The following is a 14,444-nucleotide window of genomic DNA, read 5'->3' as shown; positions in this document are numbered from 1 at the left end:
TTCATGTCCTTTTACTGCAGTTATCCGTGACAACGTTGGCTTCTTCTCTTCACATGAATGAAATGGTTATCTAGGGAAATCTCTTTGAGAAAGAATGAGGCTCAGGCAGAAAATGTCACTGAGCTTTTAGAATTAGATGAGGAAGGAATGGAATTCTAAACCTCCTGGAAATTAGCCATAGGAAGGCGCTGACTGTGTGTGCAGTTGGAAGATGAAGCATTTGCCGATACCTAGCAGAGGAGGAAGGCTCAGGAAAGGCTTGGTTAAGCGACGGTCTAGGGCAGTCTGCGCTCCCGTCCATGCTCTTCCTGAGGCTGGGCTGGAAGGGCAAAACCTTCAGAGGCAAAGATGAGATTTTGTTACACAAAACTGTGGTCAGCTACTGACTGTAGATGTAGTAAGAATTGAGGCTATTTTATGCTTTCTGTTAACAGTTTGCTGAGTTCACATTGTTTACTCCAAAATCATTAAAGTTGTAAATCAGACATCTTTGCCGGAAAAACAGGAAGGTCCTCATAGGATTACAGAGTTTCCAGGAGTAGCAGATGGAACATCTCCTTACATTTACACAAACGTGTTCCAAAACGTGTTTGCTGTGTTAAATCAATTCTAGGTGATCCCCACCCCCACCCCCAACCCTTTCTTTCTTAGGAAGATTAATTTGTCTAAAACCACAACTCGTGATGGGTTTCCAGGGAACCTTTCAGTTTGGGCAAGAAGTTTTACAAAAGGGATCTGGGAGTTTGAGGGACAGACACAAGTGTAGGAGGGGAAATTTCCTCTTAAAAGAGACCTGACCACAAATGGTAAGGTTTTTTTGTTTTGTTTTGTTTTGTCTTGTTTTTAGTAAAAATCTGTGTTTCTACACTAGGGAAATTTTGTCAACCAAGGAGGAAATAATTATGCCATTTTAGGTAGCAAGAAATTAAAGTTAGGTGTTTTTCCTGCAGAATTTGTCTTCTGTGTGTTTTCAGTTTAAAAGGAATCCCCTTAATGGTTTCGTTCACCGTTGTTGGGTTGCTATCAGGAAACGATTTCTGTTTTGCTCAGTTCATTACAGTGACCTGCGGATTCCGTAACCTCCAAATAGCAAACTGTTGTGTGGTTTTACCCACGTAACCGTGATTTCTCGTGGAATAAGGCAACTGTTTTATCCCCAACTTACTTTTGCTTTATTTTATATTGTACATGATCCTAAAATTCCTCAAATCAGTACAGTTACTTGTGACATGGATGTTTGATGTATGTCATTCCCAGCAGTTGGATGTAGAATTCATATATATGTTGATGTGTGTGAGTCCTTTTATTCATACCGAACTCTACCAGGACAAGAAGTTTATAGCCTCCCTCCCTACTCTTGATTTGCTCTACTGTTATATTCTCAACGCCTGGGAAAAAAAGCCTGGCACATAGTTAAGTGTTAATCAGTGAAAGAAAGAACAAATAAATGACCAAACTTCAAGAGACTTGTAGATTTTCTAAGATACAGATGTAATACTTATTAAATTTAACTTACAAATGTAATTTGAAGAGGGACAGATTTGTAGACACCTACACTTCTGGCTGTGGCACCACGTGTGTGGCAGGTTTGTAACCCCCCATGCCACAGCCCTCATGCTGTGAACCACCTGATACCTCCACCTGGAGCCTCAGTCTCAACGCGACCAGACAGATCTGTGCACCTCAGTACCGTCCCTGCAAACTTGCGTCATCGGCCTCTGTGAATGGCACCGTCTTTCTCCTCTTTGGCTGATGCCGGGTCCGCCACGCTATCTCTGTAATTCCATTCCTCTCCATCACTAACACCGTCTAGTTTTCTACAAACACCATGATTTATCCCATTTTCCTGACTCCATTTTGCATTGTGTTCTTGGTCAATAAGAGATGTTTGAAATAATCCTATTTCTCTCTCTCTTTTCATTCCCCACCCAGGCTTTGGTGGGGTGATATGCAAAGTGATTCTTCCATTATTACTGACTCTTTTTTTCTGAAATATCAAACAAATCTTGGAACACTGAAAAACTTTACAAATACATTTTAAATAGTTATTTAAAATTAACTCTCTCTTTTTAACATATTTGGATACGGGGGTTTCTCACATCATTTCTTGGGTGCTTCCTTCAGGTCGATTTTGGTTTTACTCAGACAACTGCTTTCATGAAAAGAGTGTGTGACATATTCTTTGGGGTTTTGAGTCTTCAAATATGGATTAATTTTGGTCGCATCAGAGAATGATAACTTGCTTAAATAAAAATTTGGGGATGATCTTGTAATAGATCAGAATTTTGAAATGTTTCCCCACAGCCTTGAGTGGGAGGTATCTGAAGTCAGTGTCATTTTTCTTTGAAACTAATCAGCATTTTGTCTGAAACTTTGTAGGGCTTTTCTTTACCCCTAGAATTAAGAAATAATACCAGGACAAGATGGGGTATGGGCTTTTTCTAATGTTTGGTCACGATTCTGTGAGTCCTCTCTACAGGAGAAGTCGAGATTTCAGGTTTGTTTTGTTTTGTTTTCTCCAAGAGACTTCAGTCTCTGACATCTTTGTCCTTGGCAAATGTTTTGTTTTGTTTTGTTTTGTTGTTTGTTTGATTGAGGTTTCTCCAAAGTTAATGTTTGAGACTTTATTTTTTTTTATTTTTTTAATTTAATTTTGTTTTTTTCAGTGTTCCAAGATTCATTATTTATGAATATTTTGACAACAGGTATGTTCTGACTTCACATCAGCTTGATGAATCCAGGAAAACCAAACAGAACAGCGGTATTCCAACTGGCTTCAGGCTACCCTGGCCAGCATCCCGAGGGGAACACAGATAAGGACTCCACATGGTAACTAATTCTCCCAGCAACACGACAGGCCGCCAGCATGCTTTCCTTGCTCCAGCGGAACTCCTCTTGGCCAGACACCCCCAGGGGACACCAGTACTCCCAGGCCATGAGCTGAGCACCCTTCACACCCAGAGTGAGGCTTGCCCACGGACTTCTAGACTAATTGGGGTGGGGGACCCAAGGCCCCTGTGTGTTCCCTCCAGACCCACTCATACCACTCAAGTGAGAATTACCTGTCTCCCCGCTGTCGGGGCAAGCCCACCCTTGGACCCTTTCAACAGAGGTAGCTGGTCTGTTGGCGGAAGCTGGGCACAAGGGCCTTTTCTTATTAACAGGCTGCCTGCATGGCTACAGCTGCTCCCTGTCGTGGTGGTGGTACAGCAGCTCTCCGGATGTCCTGTGTCTTCTGACGCTGGTTTGAGAAGAACAGAAGGAAGAGACAGAGGGGGTGAGGGGAGGGAGAGAGGAGGGGAGTGGTGGGGGGAGCAGTGTCGAGAGGGAAAAACAGGGGCAAGTAGAGGATGAGGGTTGGGGAGGACCACTGAGAGGGAGAAGGGGTTGCAGCCGCTGGATGAGGGGCTGCTGGACAGGCCACGAGCGCCGTGGGCCTTGTCCACCCCCTCAGGACACCGAGAACCCACGTGTGGACCTGATTCCTCCGAGGCCAGAAGGACCTACGTTTTCCAGCCAGCCCGGGCTGCAGACTCTGTCCGGGGCCAGGACCCCTCCGACAGGGCGTGTGCACAGGGGCGGTCAGGGGAAGCAGGGAGAGAACCTGGAAGCCAGAGAGTGGCAGAGACGGAGGGGAAATGAGAGCCCCGGGGGCTGTGCTGAGGAGGCAGGAGGGCTTCTCTGACAGGGAAGTGGGCAGAGGGGGAGGTGTGCCTCTCTGTGGCAGGGGAAGCCAGACAGAGCAGGAGGGTTCCGAGGGCAGTGGTGTTTGAGGCCTGTGGAGGCTCCTTCGCCTGACTGAGCCGCAATGCTGCTCCTGCTGCTCCTGTTCTCCGAGGGACTTGTCCAGCGCGGGGCAAGCGCGGAGGGTAGGAAGGGCCCTGGGAAGGCGCCTGAGACTGGGCGCAGCAGGGGGGCGTCTGGGAGGACCTGCGGGAGGGAGCAGGGCTCCCACTGGACGCCCTCGGTGTCTGCATGCCAGATTGCCACCAGGCAAAGCCTCCTGCTCCAGCTCTCTCCTGTGTCTGGTTCTGGGGAGAGGGAGCAGGCCCGGGGAGCGGCGTGGGCTGGGGAGTGTGTGCAGGCTGTGGAACCGTCTCCATGGCTCCACTCCCACAAGGGCTCTCCCTCGCCATCCTCGCATACTCTGTCTGCATGGCCTGGCTTCTCAGCATCCCAGGTCCCAGGACCCCCTCGCGCAGCCGCAGAAGAGCCGATCTCCTTCCGTGTGCTCCAGACCTCCTCCTTCGCCAACAGCAGCTGGGCGTCCTTGCACGGCTCAGGCTGGCTGGGCGAGCTGCAGACGCACGGCTGGGACAGTGTCCTGGGCACCATCGTCTTCCTGTGGCCCTGGGCCCAGGGAAACTTCAGCACCCAGGAGCTGAAGAACCTGCAAAACCTCTTCATGCTCTACTTCCACGGCTTTACCATCGAGGTGCAGGCCTTTGCCCACGAGTTTCAGTTCGAATGTGAGTTCCTTGTCCCAAGCCCATACCTGCCTGAAGGCTCCAGCCCGCTTCCAAAGGGGCTCTGACCTCACCCAGTCTTGCTGACCTGTTCCCTGTCCCCGCTGGGCTCTCGCTCTCTCTTCTGCCTCAGCAGTCACCTCCGTCCCCAGTCCCCCTGCCCACCCACCAGAGACACAGATGGGCTTGCAAGGACACAGCCCTTCACACCGTATAACCCACCGTGTTCTGGCTCCTTGCAATCGTGTCTCCCTGTGGTCTTCCGCCCACCACCCCTGACCCCAGACATGGCCTTTCCAGCCAGTTCTGCCCTCCCCTGTCCCCGGCCTGAGAGTCAACCAGGCCCAGCCTGTACCTACCCGTTGCCAAGGGAGCCCTTCCAGTCAGGCCCTCAACACCCCAACACCTTCCCATCTAGCCCGTCTGCATCAATTATTCCTAAATACCTTCGTACCTTCACGTTGTCTTCCCACAAATCCCTCCCCTCCCGCACCCGACTCCAGCATGCTGTGTGATTGCAGAGAAAAGCTCCCAGACGGCTTACTTCCCTTCCCTGTAACTGTTTCCACATGGCTCTGTCCACCCCCAGACCCCTTCGAGCTCCAGGTGTCAGCCGGCTGTACGGAACAGGCCGGCAAGGCCTCGGGAAGCTTCTTGAATGGGGCGTATCAAGGCTCCGATTTCCTGAGTTTCCAAGGAAACTCCTGGAAGCCATCTCCAGGAGCAGGGAGTCCGGCTCAGAAGGCTTGCGAGGTGCTCAACAACTACTTAGACATCAAGGAAATTGTGCAGACCCTTCTCAGGGGCACCTGCCCTCGGTTCCTGGCGGGAATCCTTCAAACCGGGAAGTCAGAACTGGAACGACAAGGTAAGCTTCCCGGCACTTTGAGCTTCATGGTCTGCCCTTCCGTGTCCGTCTGAAACACATGCTGAGAGGCTTGAGGGTGGGGCTTGAGCTTGGGATTGTTCCTTAAAAGAGGGAAGGAAGTGATTACTCCAGCTGCGAAGACCACCGAGTCACGGAGCTCGGCCCGGGTGCCCCTAAGCGCCTCGTCTCCTCGTCTTCTCTCCAGTGAAGCCCGAGGCCTGGCTGTCCGCCGGCCGCCCTCCCAGTCCCGGCCGTCTGCTGCTGGTGTGTCACGTCTCCGGCTTCCACCCGAAGCCCGTGTGGGTGATGTGGATGCGGGGTGAGCAGGAGCAGCGGGGCACCCGGCGAGGCGACGTCCTGCCCCACGCGGACGGGACGTGGTATCTCCGAGTGACCCTGGACGTGGCGGCCCGGGAGGCGGCCGGTCTGTCCTGCCGAGTGAGACACAGCAGTCTGGGAGGCCAGGACATCGTCCTCCACTGGGGTGAGAAAGAGCTGGGGCCTGTCTGGGAAACAACGGTCCTGGGGCTGCTGAGGGAGGTGCTTGGAGGCAGAAGGGAACACGCTGCACCAGAGGACCACCCAGAGAAAGAAGGGCAGAGAGTGGGCGCCACTAGATTCCAAGCAATGGAGGAAGGGGATTGGAGTACTGAAGAGAAAAGGAAGAAGGCCCTGCTGACTTGGGCAACAGATGGGGTGGGGACTGGGGACACCGAGTCAGGAGGAATCGAGATGAAGTCTTCAGATGCAGAAGAACATTCTAGGAAGGAGGGAAGCATTGATGGTGGTGCCCACGGAGAGCCTCGGACACTGAAGTCCTTGTTTCACGCCCCAGGCAGTGGGAACTCCGCCGTGCTGACCCTGCTCTGTCTCGTGGCCGCAGTCAGCCTGCTGGTGCTGCTTGTGGGGCACTTCTGCTTGAGAAAGCACAGGTGAGCCTCTTCTACTTCTGTTTCTCCAACTTACCAGCTCATTCTTCTTTCTTCCACCCCCCCACCCCCCGCCCGGCTTTCTCTCCAATTTCCTTCCTCGGGATGAAAATCGTCTTCTTCTCCCACAGCTCCAACCGGAAGGCCCTGGCGCCCGCTGCCTCCAGTCCTGACTCGCCCACCGGGGCCGACGGCCAGGGCCCCAGGACTCCCGGACGCCAGGTCTACACGCCGCAGGAGTCATGGATCAAAAATAGATTTTTAAAGAAATGGAAAACAAGCCTAAACCAACTCTGGGGACGTTAGTTTTACCCAGTGCATAATGTCCTTTTCTGCTTCTTCAATAAGGTTTGTGCCTATGAGCAAAGCATAATTTTGATGAAACGGCTTGTTGCAGCAGAAATCTCGACTGCTCTGGGAACCTGTCTTACCGCTTCCCATCATCCAGCAGTATCTCTTCTGCGTGGCCGCGTGGCAGTTCTCTGACGCTTCAGACTCTAACTCGGGTGCTCCTTTCACAGGGAAGCGTCCCTGCCTTGTCCGACTGAGAGCACGTTTGCCCTTCCACGACGGGTGGGGTCATACTAAACACGCTCATCTCTTCCTACTCGGAACACTGCTTATTTAGATCTCGACTTTTCTGTTTTTTCCCGAGTTGCTTGAACGCAGGATGTAGGCGTTTGGGATGGCACCTGTGACCCTAACCCTGACCTGGATTCGGGGCCAGATTCTCGGGCATGTCATCTACGCAGGGCTTGCTGTCTTGAAAGGTTTCATAACACTTGGAGGTACTGCGTTCTCACTCTGGGCTCGCCCCACAAATTACGTAGCTGGTTCAGAGTAAAATGTTTCTCAGTAAATGCTGCCTGAAATAAATTTGTGTCAAATTCAGTGATGTTTTCTCAATCCATGCCCCTTTGACCTCACGGCACCATCTGGCTGTGTTCTCATTAAAACTCTTTCTGGGGGCACCTGGGTGGCTCAGTGGGTTAAGCCTCTGCCTTCGGCTCAGGTCATGGTCCCAGGGTCCTGGGATCGAGCCCCACATCGGGCTCTCTGCTCAGCGGGAAGCCTGCTTCCTCCTCTCTCTCTGCCTGCCTCTCTGCCTACTTGTGATCTCTATCTGTCCAATAAATAAATAAAATCTAAAAACAAACAAAACAAAACAAAACAAAACAAAACAAAAAAAACAACTCTGCCTCCCTGACTCTGTCACCAGAGGTGAGGAGGGCAGGTGTGTGCTCCAGACGGCTCTGTGACTGGCGCGTCCGTGCGTCCTCAGAGACATCTCAGGAAATAATAACACAGCAGGTATCTGCCGTCAGAGCAGGACGGAGCATTCCCACGTCTCTGAGCCTGGGTGTGGCCACATTCGCCTTCACATGGCAGATACTCAGGGAAGAAACTCCCCCTTGGAGTGGTCGGGAAGAGGGCGAGGAGATGGAGGACGGGCAGAGTCAACGGCGAAGGAGAAGAGCTATCGGACGCTGTGCTTACGTCTCGGATGCTGTGTTCACGTCTCTTTATTGGTTCAGGTTATTATGATAAATATTGGTATTATTACTTAGTTTCCCCTAACTTTTAAAAATACAGATTTAAAAACTATCTACTCAACTCTGAGACACATTGTCTGAGCCTGCAGGAGAGCAGGAAGCCGGTGCGGTGTCGAGTTCCTCCAGATGTGCAGCCGATACCACCCCTTAGATGGGACAATTGAGCACCGTGTGCAGATTTCTTAGTGGAAATGGGTCACTCTTCATAGTGGGCATTTTCAGGTTAAGACACAGGGCTCCGTGGCCCCTTATTCAGGCCATATGCTCACTCAAAGACAAGATTTTGGGGTCTGGCCTTCCCCCACCAAGTCCATCCCCTTCTATACGACATGTTCAGGCAGCTCGGATAGAGGAGCCCCGGGAAGAAGGCAGAAGTTTCCAGGCCGTTTGGAGCACTCTGTGATGAAGTTCGAGGTGCCCTCACATGGCACAAGGCCACAAGTGGGGGCCTCTACCAAAATGAAGAGTCCCACGGAGGACTTCTCGGTTCCTAGCACAAGTGTAGGATGCAAATATAGTTCAGATGATCCAATTGGATGGACCTTTCCCCACTACTCTAATTTTTTGGTCACAATAATCTTGAACCCCTAAGATGCCTGAAGCTCGGTTCTCAGGTTCCGTGTCCACCCGCCCTCCCGAGTGTGTGTCCTGGGAGGCTAGGCTTCTCTCCATCCTTCACTGTGCCAAGCTCCTCAGCTCTAGACCGTTATTCTAACTCTTCCCTCCGCCTGGAGCCGTCTTCATTCACGCTGATCTTCTGTGGATGATTCCAAGACAACGTTCAGCTCTCAACTCAAGCGTCATCCTCACGCAGAGGCCCTTTGTGGCCAGTGTAGCCCAAGTGGCCCCTCTTTCTCAGTCACTTTCTATTCCAATGTTCTTTAGTTATTTGTGTTAACTATTGGGTTGAGCTGAAATTATCTCATTCTCTTTTACATATTAGTGCCCTTCCCACCTACCACGTAGGTACTGTGACATCCCGTATAGATCTGTCTTGACCACATATGAATCCCAGTGCCTAGAGTGTAGCTGGACATACAGGGGGTGACCAAAGTTATGTTTGTTGAATGAGCAAATACCATCATCTTTGACTTCCCAGAAAAGATCTTAGAGATACCAGTTCTCTAGGAAGCCCTAGGTTTTTGGGAGGTGACACGTTTCCAAAGTGCTGGTGTCAGTGAAAGATGAAGTGCGTCCTCAACATTGTGGCCATGTGGTCACCGGCGACTCTCTCTTTCCCTTGGGCTATTGTCTTGATACACGTAGCCAGAGCTCGAGATGCAGGTAGGGAGGAAGGCAGGAGGGAGATCTCAGAAGTTCCCCTCAGGACTCTTTATACTGTGAGTGAGGACACCAGTTAACCACAGAGTGCTGCTCTGGGTGTCTCAGCTGCTGAACTGTACGGATAGTCACGGAGTATTTTAGGGAAGGATGATTGTTGAATACAGCGATTTTCAGGAAACTCTGGGTTCCTAAATATGATACCCTAACCCGTCTTAGCTCTACTTCCAGCAAAGTCCCGTAGTTGAGTGGTGGGAGTATGTTTGGCTGAGGCACAAGATACGCACCCGGAAGTGATGGACTGGGGCTGCCTACACATGTGCATCCTTTTCCTCTCTCCCCTCAGACTGTCACAGATGAGCTCAGAGAGAGCCCTGGGGTAAATGACTGTATTGCCGGATACGTTTGGAGAAGTTTGACACACAGGTTCAGGAGATTGTCAGAGAATCTGGGTGTCATCCTAGTGTAGACCTTCAGGTTGGGTAATCTCATGTAATTTAAGCTCCTGGGTGAGGACCTAGTGTTTAAGAGCAAAATGTGTCACCTCATGACCCCAGAGGACAGCTATCACCGACTACTCTTAACTGTGTGCTTCTGGCTGGACTCCTGGAACCCGGCTTATTTCTCTGGAGAGCCAGGTGTTCTAGGTAGTGAGGGGTCACCCTCTCCACACCCGCCAGCTGTAACACCGAGAAGAAGATCTGATCTGCTGCCTGTCCAACCCAGAGCTTGCTGCATTCTGTCACACACACAAATGTGGTACAAACACTACAAGGTCATTTGGAAGCAGAGATGCAGGCATGATTCCTGGTTGCTGGTGAATTCTCCAGGAGCGGCAGTGACTATTGGAGGAGGCTGCAGTGGGACCATGTGGGACCAGGATGCGCTGGGCCACGCTTAGTCGCCATAAGACCTTGGACAACCACTGCTTGAGAGAACGCTCATCTCCTGTCTTCTGCCTGAGAAACGAAGATGGCCAAGGATGTGGAGGACTTGGTTACATGGAGCAATGCTCCCCGGGACAGGGATCCAGCCTCCCAGAATGCTACCTGCTGGGAAGAGAGATTTTTATGCAGAACGTGCTGTGGAGCCCTTGTTGGGGGGAAAGGTCATGATTTCAGGGTTGTAGGATTGAGCCCCACATTGGGCTCTGTGCTCAGTGTGGAGTCTGCTTTGGATTCTTTCCCCTCCCCTCTGCCCCTTCCCATTCTCTTGCACACGCTCTCTTTCTAAGGAATGAATAAATAAATAAATTAATAATAAATAAGTAAGCGACGTACCTATTTTATGGTACAGTTAAACCTGATTAGATACTAATAAACATCCAAATGCAGTCGGCTGTGCAGAAGACACTGTCCTACACGCTTGACACGTATTAACTCATGTGGTCCGCACAGCAGTTCTGAGGCAGACACCGTTATTCCCACTTTACAGATAAGGGGACAAAGGGCACATAACTAGTAAGCGACGTAGGCAGCTTTGCTCCCAAACCCACGCTTGGCCAGTACACCACACCCTCAACAATAACTACTGGAGGCCTGCCTTGTGGCAGGTAATGAAATGCAGCAGAGACACAAGGCGAAACCCCTTAGACAAAGAACTTCCACGGTAGTGGGGTACATGGTGGGGAACATGGGAGGAGGTCCGTGAGTCGGAGCCAGATCCTAAAGGGGCCTCCAGGGCACTGCACAGGGGCTGAAAGTCACTGGAGAATCGGGGATAAAAGAGAGCATCTTTAGGTAAAAGGAGATGAGCTCTCAGGTGCACGGGCTATTTGGCCTCACCACTGGGGGACCACAAAATGGGGTGTAATAGCACATACTCCCACACCCTGGTCTGCTTCTCTGTACTGGCACTAACTGAAAGTCTGTCTCAGTGATGCTCACCAACCAGTCTGCAACGAGGATTACCAGGTGCACCTGATGGGTTTTTCCTCTCTGGTCACGCCCCCACGGGCCCCAGCCTGCTGCCCACGGGGTTGCTTGCAGCATCTTCAGGACCTCCACCACCACTGGTACCCAAAGGTTCTCACCAGCTCTCAGGTGCCTGCACGGGAGGGATGCTCCGAAGGGGGGCAGGGGTATGGCTTCTCCCCCGTTCTTTCTCTCAGGTGACGTCCAGTTCTAGAAGCCACCTCCCTGGTGTTTAATCTCCTAAAGCTCTAGTGTGCAATAACGTTGGCTCTGGCTCTCACCCAGGTCTTGGGACCCAACGAAGAATCTCTCCACAGCTTTTTCTTCAGTGTCAGTCGGCTGGCTCACTAGTGACATCATACGAGCTATGACATCATCACAGGACATGAAAGACTACAGTTGCAGTGGAGACACATAAACTCAGCTGCTTATGTTTTCTTCTAGAATAAAAATGGAGGAAGGAAATGACCAAGAATAAAAGTATGGAGAAGGAGAAGGATTAAAGAAGGGAAGATTCAGCTGAGTGTATTTGGGAATAAAGTTCTAATTGTTTTTACCAGGGAATGTTTAAGTCAATAACTTCCACGTTTATTTTAATTTTTAATTTTTTTAAAAAAGATTTTATTTATTTATTTGACAGAGAGAGATCACAAGTAGGCAGAGCAGCAGGCAGAGAGAAGGGGAAGCAGGCTCCCCGCTGAGCAGAGAGCCCTATGTGGGTCTTGATCCCAGGACCCTGAGATCATGACCTGAGCTGAAGGCAGAGGCTTTAACCCACTGAGCCACCCAGGCGCCTAATTTTAATTTTTTAAACATATATTTTAAGGACATTATTACTGGAAGCCTATGTTGTGATAGGTAATGAAATACAGCAGAGACATAGGGTGAAATCCCTTACACACAGAACTTCCACAATAGTAGAGGGCAGGGAAGACAGACAATAAGCAAATTAAAATACTCTATGTAAGATAATGACATGTGATACGATTTCAAAGGGGATCAGAGGCAGGAAAATGGGCTATTACTGCAAAGACAGTGGTCAGAATGGGCCACTCTGAGAAGGTGGCTTTTGAGAGAAGACCTAAAACAAGAACCAGAACCATGCCATGCAGGTCAGGGAGAAGAGCATTCATTCCAAGCCAAGGAACTGCAGAAGAAAGCCCTGTTATACTGGGTGTGTTCTTAAAACTCTTAGCACTCCAGCATGGCCGGCTTATTGAAGTGTGTGGTGGGGACCATGGAAGGGGGTAAGGCCTTTGAAGACCATCAGTCACCTACTTTCTGACACAGAAAATGAAGCAAATACATCCCTGAAAGGAATCTCTTCTCTTCTCTTCTCTTCTCTTCTCTTCTCTTCTCTTCTCTTCTCTTCTCTTCTTTTCTCCTCCTCCTCCTCCTCTCCTTCTTCTTCTTCTTCTTCTTCTTCTTCTTCTTCTTCTTCTTCTTCTTCTTCTTCTTCTTCTTCTTCTTCTTGTAGAATCTGTGCGCTGGGACACACATGGCATTTCAGTGGAATGCAAAGTTGGTGCTGCTAATGCTTGGGATGCTTTCAATATGACAGAGATTAAGAATACGTCTTAAGTCTTTTAATGTACTGAGTTCAAACTGACCTCAAAATAAATAAAAACTTGAAGTGCCACCATTTTAATAAAGGAGAAATGCATACACACACATACTATAAACGCCTAGTTAACTTTCCTCTTGAACTTGCCTTCTTGGTGTTTCATTAATTTTTCTAATTTTGTGTGTCTTATGCTTTATAATTAGTTGTGCATTTAATGCATAAACATATAGAAAGACTATGAGTGTTTAAGGTCTGAAGAATATAATTTGATGTATTTATGTTGTTAGTAAGATGACTTCAAGTCTTTACAAACTTTAAGCCAGTACACATTTTAGGGACTTTTCCCATCCACACATGAAAGTCCACTGAACAATAAAAATATACATATCTGCGGGCTGAAGTTCAAATTTACCCCAAAAAGTAGGCAAGGAACAGATGGGAAGCCATCCTACCCATTGCCCTGTTCTCCCTGCAGATCTTTGCTCCAGAGAGTGTCCAGAAATGAGATCTTGGCAGAGTGAGCCTCCAGAAAACTACCAGGCTTGTAGTTCACCCCGAGAAAGATTCCCTTTCGTGGAGTAGGATGGAAGCTGCTGGAAGGCTTTGACTTGAGAAGAGATATAATCTGACTTGCTTTTCAAAGGATCATTCTATTTTGTTGAGAATAGATAGACTTGGGGGCAGCGGCAAGCAGCAAGACCTATTTCAAGCCTCCTGTAAAAATTCAAGAAGACAATGACAATGATGGTGATAAAACACGGGGCTAGAGATGGAGATGGTGAACAAAGACTTGAAACTGTGTGTGCTGTGTAAACAGAGCTGAGAGGGTCTATCTACTGTGTCACATTTTTTTTTTACCACTATCTTTTATTTTTATAATTTCTTTTCAGCGTAACAGTATTCATTGTTTTTGCACCACACCAAGTGCTCCATGCAATCCGTGCCCTCCCTAATACCCACCACCTGGTTCCCCCAACCTCCTAACCCCACCCCTTCAAAACCCTCAGGTTGTTTTTCAGAGTCCGTAGTCTCTCATGGTTCACCTCCCCTCCCAATTTCCCTCAACTCCCTTCTCCTCTCCATCTCCCCATGTCCTCCATGTTATTTGTTATGCTCCACAAATAAGTGAAACCATATGATAATTGACTCTCTCTGCTTGATTTATTTCACTCAGCATAATCTCTTCCAGTCCCCTCGATGTTGCTACAAAAGTTGGGTATTCATCCTTTCTGATGGAAGCATACTACTCCATAGTGTATATGGACCACATCTTCCTTATCCATTCGTCCGTTGAAGGTCATCTTGGTTCTTTCCACAGTTTGGTGACCATGGCCATTGCTTCTATAAACATTGGGGTACAGATGGCCCTTCTTTTCACTACATCTGTATCTTTTCGGTAAATACCCAGTAGTGCAATTGCAGGGTCATAGGCAAGCCCTATTTTTAATTTCTTTAGGAATCTCCACACTGTCCTCCAAAGTGGTGTGTAGCTATATATGTAGAAGAATGAAACTCGACCATTCTCTTACACCGTACTCAAAGATAAACTTGAAATGGATAAAAGACTTCAATGTGAGACAGGAATCCATCAGAATCCTAGAGGATAATATAGGCAGTAATCTCCTCAATATCAGGCACAGCAACTTCTTTCAAGATAAGTCTCCAAAGACAAAGGAAACAAAAGTGAAAATGAACTTTTGGGACTTCATCAAGATCAAAAGCTTCTGCACAGCAAAGGAAACAGTCAACAAAACAAAAAGGCAACCCATGGAATGGGAGAAGATATTTGCAAATGACAGTACAGACAAAAGGTTGATATCCAGGATCTATAAAGAACTCCTCAAACTCAACACACACAAAACAGATAATC

The 14,444-nt window shown here is 49.0% G+C and overlaps 1 protein-coding gene across 1 annotated transcript; it reads left to right on the top strand.

Moving 5' to 3' along the window:
• Positions 1-3,571: 3,571 nt before the first annotated feature.
• On the top strand, positions 3,572-7,154 carry LOC131815021 (T-cell surface glycoprotein CD1e, membrane-associated-like). Its single transcript, XM_059146604.1, has 6 exons — positions 3,572-3,869; positions 4,173-4,469; positions 5,056-5,334; positions 5,540-5,818; positions 6,170-6,266; positions 6,395-7,154. The coding sequence occupies exons 1-6, from the start codon at positions 3,809-3,811 to the stop codon at positions 6,567-6,569; spliced, it is 1,188 nt and encodes a 395-aa protein (XP_059002587.1). The 5' UTR covers positions 3,572-3,808; the 3' UTR covers positions 6,570-7,154.
• Positions 7,155-14,444: the final 7,290 nt, after the last annotated feature.

This window comes from Mustela lutreola, chromosome 14 (genome assembly GCF_030435805.1).
Source record: "Mustela lutreola isolate mMusLut2 chromosome 14, mMusLut2.pri, whole genome shotgun sequence".
NCBI lineage: Eukaryota > Metazoa > Chordata > Mammalia > Carnivora > Mustelidae > Mustela > Mustela lutreola.
The sequence above is the reverse complement of the archived record's forward strand: the minus strand, read 5'-3'. Positions and strand labels throughout refer to the sequence as shown.